Genomic DNA, 7,695 nt, shown 5'->3' on the forward strand with positions numbered 1-7,695 from the left:
TATATGATATCAGTTAGTATATCATTCGTGTCTCTGTTACAACGCGACGAAGAAAATGTTTTTCTGAAACCATTAAGAATATGTATACCATACACCTCGCTGGGATTGTAGTTCAATTGGTCAGAGCACCGCCCTGTCAAGGCGGAAGCTGCGGGTTCGAGCCCCGTCAGTCCCGAACTAGGATCCGACCGATGAATGGAGAAATGAATTTATCTATTTTCCGTGAAAAAGGAGACAGGGGGCAAGATCTAATCCCCAGTGGAGATCCTTATTTCTTTTGTTTTTCATTTCGCATTTATCATCAGACAAATACAGGAATTTCCATTTCTTCCACTAGTGCCGAGTGATAAGGGAGAGACATAACATATATAGATTCGTACAATCGGTGGTATTCCTATATTTAGTATTTTAAGAGATACTCGTCTGACTTTCTTTTTCGATTTTCTTGATAAATGAAATAGAATAGAGTGCTCCTATTTTTACCGAGAGTACATACGCAAATTGTATTCGTTTATTGTACAATACATAATGAACTTAACATAATTACCTCGACAGAGTACTTGTCAGGTTAAACGACAACCCTTTTTAGCTTCGACTTTGTTTGTGTATCCTCAATGACTAATTGGAAACAATCTATCTCATTCTCATTTAAATTGCACACTGAATTTTTGATGTATGCCTTCCAGTCCCAATCGAAGAAAGAGATACTAATCAAATAAAAGAAAAGACCAAGCAACGTTCCTTTTTATTAAATTTGTTGGAATTATATTAGATCTTTTATACTTAACCCGTCCTTTTTCCATCTCACTTCTACTCTTTGGATCTGTGTGTGATTCATAGAATACCAGTCATATAATACCTCATAATTGTATGTACATAATTGTATGTATAAGTATAACGAAGGAGGAGTATATAAGGAAGACGGTAGGGTTATTTATAGAAAAGAAAAAGTGGAAAAGGATGAAAATTCAATGGGATTCTTTATTGGATCAGGAATCCCATTTCAGATTTAGTATGGATAAAGGATCTTCCTATGTTATACTATTCAATTCTCGACGATGAATCGATTTGATAGATCAGATATTGTTATTCATAATATTGATCCGATTCAGTATCATCAGGATGCAATTCATCCCATTGAATTTACAGGAATCAAATTTCTCATCTCTATGGGATTAGATCCCGAGTTATTGCGAAGTAAAAAAACAATGAGATTATGGAAGTAAATATTCTCGCATTTATTGCTACTGCACTGTTCATTCTAGTTCCTACTGCCTTTTTACTTATCATCTACGTAAAAACAGTCAGTCAAAATGATTAATTTGACTGAAACTTGATTTATTAGTTCTTATCAATGATTGAATAAATGAAAGAAACGGATTCAAACTCCAAGTCTTAAATGAAATGATCTGTCTGGAATCATAAGTATCTGAGATAATAAGTATCTGAGATAGTAGTATCTGAGCCGAGATAGTATGGTATAGTATTTATTATCCTATTAATGATTTTCATAGAAAGTTGTACTGTATACAGATATAGGCTTTTATATAGAGAAAGCCTATATCTAGGTCAATATACAATATGTATGTACATAGATTAGATGTATATCTAAATAGTACATCAAAATAACAGTCCAATTCTATTATTTTTTTGGCTACATTTACTTGTGTGGATTTCGATCAATTCAAAATAATTGAAGACCAACTCTTCTAATTCCTGGCTTTCTTAGAATTTATATATATATAGGTATAGGTCCCGAGATCTATCAAAGGAATCAATGGAGCAAGACAAAAAGAGTATGGGCATATTCTACTATAAATTAAATAAAAAAAAAGATAAAAGAAAACGAAACCAAAGAAAAGAATCTTTTTCTTTTTTTAGATTTCCCATCTCAAGAAGTCATTGCTTGATCTATTAACAGATGATCTGCGGAGTTCTATTCCATGATAACTTCTTCAGATTTGAAAAAGAAGTAGATTAATAGAGTAGACCTTCCCAATTTTTTATGCTTAAACATGACATGAGATGAGTCAAAAAAAGCATAAAAAAATCTCTAGGAGTCTAAAAAAAAGGTGAAATGCGCGATATGTGGATCGCTCAACGGAAGAAAGATCTAATCTTATTATGTGTAGAACCTCTTTGGACAACAACTAGTCATTTCCAATAGAAAGTATGTATTGTCGTAATCTAATATAATTAGAATAGCGGAACGGCTTTCTCTTCTCTTAGAACAGTAAAAGTAAAGAAAGAGGGAAACAAATAAAGAAAAAAAGAAAAAACCAATTTCAGATTTTTTCTTTTTGTAATATCCATAATTCTGGTAAGAGCTGGTTTATCAAAATAGAATATTTAGGAAGAATTCGGTTGGAAAAAATTTCCTATCATGCGTAGATTTAGGTTTCGAAATACAACTATAGTAATCATTCATTCTTTGATCGAATGGTTATTATTCATTATTGTATTTTCTTATTCATTACTGTATTTCAGTATAATTTTGAAACAGAGACATTCTTTTTTTAAAGCTTTGCAAAACGATCAATTAAACAATTGATAGAATTCAATTACTCAATCGATTACTCGATTAGTAGTACCCCTAGAGTCCACTCCTTCCCCATACTACGAGTGAGAGGGAAAATGTAAAGACTACCATTAAAGCAGCCCAAGCGAGACTTACTATATCCATATAAATTATGTCTCCTATCTCTATGAAGGAATTATTCCATTATTGATCAATAATCATAGTGGAATCAATGGCGCAGAGTCAAAATGGAATTCTGACTTAACTTAAGGCTATTGATGAACCAATCCAATGAATCTACTCGTAACAAGATTATAAGATTTCTGGTAGAATCGGGAAGCATTAAGCATAAATACAATACACACACCTTTTCTCGGAAAATGAAATAACAAAGGAATACTCCTATCCCAATGGAACATGTAGGAGTACTAAGACCTATTGTTTGTTACCCTTTTTCATAAGCAAAAGACATCAAAATATACCATCAAGATAGATAACTATCTATCAGATACCTCTATTTCCTATTTGATCTAAGCCTTACTGTTTTTTTTGTGAAAGAATGGGGAGACACCATCACCAGTATTACATACATTCTTTCTTTTTTTCGTAATCCCCCTATCTTACACGGGCAAAGAAATTCCTACACGGGCAAAGAAATTTTTTTGTTTCTTCAACTTTTACTTTTACTCTTTACTCAATAAGAGCCGACCAACTATCCTGATTGAATGTTTGAGTACTCAGAGACTCTCGTGAGTCTGGATACAAAGTATCTTCAGTCCTTTCCACAACTTCTAAATTGATTTCCCATCAGCCTATCCAATCGAATTCCAGACAGAGTCAGTAGACACAACGGTGGTAGTGTAAAATAATTAGGAATTCTTGATAGTCTTTCGTACAATCTCTTCTTCAATCCTAGTAGCAAAAATGGAGTGTCCTTTAGGAACCTTTGGATACCAAGATTTCCGACCTCTTACTTTCGTAGTTTTGAATCCCAGAATTTACTTTCACTATTTATTTATTCTACTTATAAAATAAATGTCCGAACCAATCATAATCATATTAAAATCATAATCATATTAATAAGTAAGGCTTACTTCATCCCTATTTGTACCGGTTTGGGCCACACCCAAAGCCCGGATTTTTAGAAAAAAATTGACTTTCTTTAAAAAAATTGACTTTCTTTATAGAACTACAGATTCTAAAAATAAAGTATCGATAGGCTTATCCTTTTGCCTCTCCTTCTCCGGGGACAGAATTCGTCGAGTTAAATCAGCAGAATAAGAAATCCCAAGTTTTTTGTTGATCAGGCGACACCCAGATTTGAACTGGGGATAAAGGATTTGCAGTCCCCCGCCTTACCACTTGGCCATGTCGCCAAACCAAATTCGATCCAAATAAGATAAAAAATAGATTTCTGGTCAAAGACTGAAAAATTCAGGGCAAATTGGAACCATTAACTATTTGTTTTGTTGTTTTGAATTAGCGAAAGGTTCTTCAATTTGTATCTCAAATTGTTGCGTTTCCTTAATGGCATAACAAAATCAAATTGATTTATGACTAATTCAGTATCAATTATTTTCAATAATCAATCTTTTTCAATTTCAATTATAACAATATAAATTATAACAATATATATGTGTATATGTAAACCTCAAAACAGAAATTGTTACACAGATACCGCTCTTATGTACATATCCCATATCCCTATAGAGAATCGTCGTGCCTTCTTTTTTCATTTTCTATATGCAATAGAAAAAATAGGAATTATGATATAGTGCGACCTGACTTCTGTTGCCACAAGTGAAATTACGATAAAAGATGTGATATGCGGACAGGTAGATAGCTATATTGGCATGCACTTAATAAATATTACTCCTATTACGCAATTCAATCATATTCTATATATTCTACTAGCAAAAAAATAATTCGAAATTTTTTTTGAACATGAAATGAAACTCAAATAAAATTAAGTATGCTAAAAAGGGAAACTCTATATTGTTCCTGTTGTACCTGTCGCAAATTCGAACTTGCGTCGAAAATGCTCTTCATTCCTCTGTCTCATTTCCGTTCATACGTATGAAATACATATATGGTATATGGAGTTGGCTAAAATTTCATGTGATTCAGTAAACAGAATATACATTCCATCATTGCTAGATCGATCCGTATGGTTCGATAAATAGTGAGCTAATAATGGGATTTTTCAATAAACAGGAAACTTAAGATTAAGATGCTCCGGAATGATGGAAATGAGGGAATGTCCACAATACCTGGATTTAGTCAGATCCAATTTGAGGGATTTTGTAGGTTCATTAATGAGGGCTTGACGGAAGAATTTCATAAGTTTCCAAAAATTGAAGATACAGATCAAGAAATTGAATTTAAATTATTTGTGGAAAGATATCAATTGGTAGAACCCTTGATAAACGAAAGAGATGCTGTGTATGAATCACTCACATATTCTTCTGAATTATATGTACCCGCGGGATTAATTTGGAAAACCGGTAGAGATATGCAAGAACAAACCGTTTTTATTGGAAACATTCCCCTAATGAATTCCCTGGGAACCTTTATAGTAAATGGAATATACAGAATTGTGATCAATCAAATATTGCAAAGTCCTGGTATTTACTACCGTTCAGAATTGGACCATAACGGAATTTCTGTCTATACCAGCACAATAATATCAGATTGGGGAGGAAGATCGGAATTAGAAATTGATAGAAAAGCAAGGATATGGGCCCGTGTAAGTAGGAAACAAAAAATATCTATTCTAATTCTATCATCAGCTATGGGTTCGAATCTAAGAGAAATTCTAGATAATGTTTGTTACCCTGAAATTTTCTTGTCTTTCCCGAATGATAAGGAGAAAAAAAAGATTGGGTCAAAAGAAAATGCTATTTTGGAATTTTATCAACAATTTGCTTGTGTAGGCGGGGATCCGGTATTTTCTGAGTCTTTATGTAAAGAATTACAAAAGAAATTTTTTCAACAAAGATGTGAATTAGGAAGGATTGGTCGACGAAATATGAACCGGAGACTGAATCTTGATATACCTCAGAACAATACATTTTTATTACCACGAGATGTATTGGCTGCTGCGGATCATTTGATCGGAATTAAATTTGGAATGGGTACACTTGACGATATGAATCACTTGAAAAATAAACGGATTCGTTCTATAGCGGATCTGTTACAGGATCAATTCGGACTGGCTCTTGTTCGTTTAGAAAATGCGGTTCGAGGAACTATATGTGGAGCAATTCGGCATAAATTGATACCGACTCCTCAAAATTTGGTAACTTCAACTTCATTAACAACCACTTATGAATCGTTTTTTGGCCTACATCCTTTATCTCAAGTTTTGGATCGAACTAATCCATTGACACAAATCGTTCATGGGCGAAAATTGAGTTATTTGGGTCCTGGAGGATTGACGGGGCGAACTGCTAGTTTTCGGATACGAGATATTCATCCTAGCCACTATGGACGTATTTGTCCAATTGACACGTCCGAAGGAATCAATGTTGGACTTATTGGATCCTTAGCCATTCATGTGAGGATTGGCCATTGGGGATCTATAGAGAGTCCATTTTATGAAATATCTGAAAGATCAAAAGAGGCACAGATAGTTTATTTATCACCAAATAGAGATGAATATTATATGGTAGCAGCGGGAAATTCTTTGGCCTTGAATCGGGGTATTCAGGAAGAACAGGTTGTTCCAGCCCGATACCGTCAAGAGTTCCTGACTATTGCATGGGAACAGATTCATCTTAGAAGTATTTTTCCCTTCCAATATTTTTCTATTGGAGCTTCCCTCATTCCTTTTATCGAGCATAATGATGCGAATCGGGCTTTAATGAGTTCTAATATGCAGCGCCAAGCAGTTCCGCTTTCTCAGTCCGAGAGGTGCATTGTTGGAACTGGACTGGAACGCCAAACGGCTCTGGATTCGGGGGTTTCCGCTATAGCCGAACACGAGGGAAAGATCATTTATACTGACCCTCACAAGATCATTTTATCAAGTAATGGGGACACTACTATAAGTATAAGTATTCCATTAGTTATCTATCAACGTTCCAACAAAAATACTTGTATGCATCAAAAACCTCAGGTTCCGCGGGGTAAATGCATTAAAAAAGGACAAATTTTAGCGGACGGTGCGGCTACAGTTGGGGGGGAACTTGCTTTAGGAAAAAACGTATTAGTAGCTTATATGCCATGGGAGGGTTACAATTCTGAAGACGCAGTACTAATTAGCGAACGTCTGGTATATGAAGATATTTATACTTCTTTTCACATCCGGAAATATGAAATTCAGACTCATGTGACAAGCCAAGGACCTGAAAGAATCACTAAGGAAATACCACATCTAGAGGCTCATTTACTCCGCAATTTAGACAGAAATGGAGTTGTGATGCTGGGATCTTGGGTAGAAACAGGTGATATTTTAGTAGGTAAATTAACACCTCAGACAGCAAACGAATCGTCGTATGCTCCAGAGGATAGATTATTACGAGCCATACTTGGAATTCAGGTATCCACTGCAAAAGAAACTTCTCTAAAACTACCTATAGGCGGAAGAGGTCGCGTTATTGATGTGAGATGGATCCGGAAAAAGGGGGGTTCCTGTTATAATTCAGAAATGATTCGTGTATATATTTCACAGAAACGTGAAATCAAAGTAGGTGATAAAGTAGCTGGAAGACATGGGAATAAGGGTATCATTTCAAAAATTTTGCCTAGACAAGATATGCCCTATTTGCAAGATGGAACACCTGTTGATATGGTCTTCAACCCATTAGGAGTACCATCACGAATGAATGTGGGACAGATATTTGAATGCTCGCTCGGGTTAGCGGGGGATCTGCTAAAGAGACATTATAGAATAGCACCTTTTGATGAGAGATATGAGCAAGAGGCTTCGAGAAAACTAGTGTTTTCCGAATTATATGAAGCCAGTAAGCAAACAAAAAATCCATGGGTATTTGAACCCGAATATCCGGGAAAAAGCAGAATATTTGATGGAAGAACAGGAAATCCTTTTGAACAACCTGTTCTAATAGGAAAGTCCTATATTTTAAAATTAATTCATCAAGTTGATGATAAAATCCATGGACGTTCTAGTGGACATTACGCACTTGTTACACAACAACCCCTTAGAGGAAGGGCGA

At 34.9% G+C, this 7,695-nt stretch overlaps 1 protein-coding gene and 2 non-coding genes across 3 annotated transcripts; 2 read left to right on the forward strand and 1 right to left on the reverse strand.

Annotated features, from left to right (window-relative positions):
* The first annotated feature begins 101 nt into the window (after nucleotides 1-101).
* On the forward strand, nucleotides 102-175 carry TRNAD-GUC (transfer RNA aspartic acid (anticodon GUC)). Its single transcript has one exon. It is a non-coding gene; the product is annotated as a tRNA-Asp (tRNA).
* A 1,824-nt stretch (nucleotides 176-1,999) lies between these two features.
* LOC135661970 (DNA-directed RNA polymerase subunit beta-like) lies at nucleotides 2,000-7,691 on the forward strand (the record flags this gene model as incomplete). The annotated part of the gene is made up of 1 exon (XM_065176580.1): nucleotides 2,000-7,691. A coding segment is annotated over exon 1 (2,943 nt), but the record flags the coding sequence as incomplete, so codon positions are not given.
* Nucleotides 3,824-3,894, reverse strand: TRNAC-GCA (transfer RNA cysteine (anticodon GCA)). The gene has a single exon. It is a non-coding gene; the product is annotated as a tRNA-Cys (tRNA).
* Nucleotides 7,692-7,695: the final 4 nt, after the last annotated feature.

The sequence above is a fragment of the Musa acuminata genome, unplaced genomic scaffold, assembly GCF_036884655.1.
Source record: "Musa acuminata AAA Group cultivar baxijiao unplaced genomic scaffold, Cavendish_Baxijiao_AAA HiC_scaffold_585, whole genome shotgun sequence".
NCBI classification, from domain to species: domain Eukaryota; kingdom Viridiplantae; phylum Streptophyta; class Magnoliopsida; order Zingiberales; family Musaceae; genus Musa; species Musa acuminata.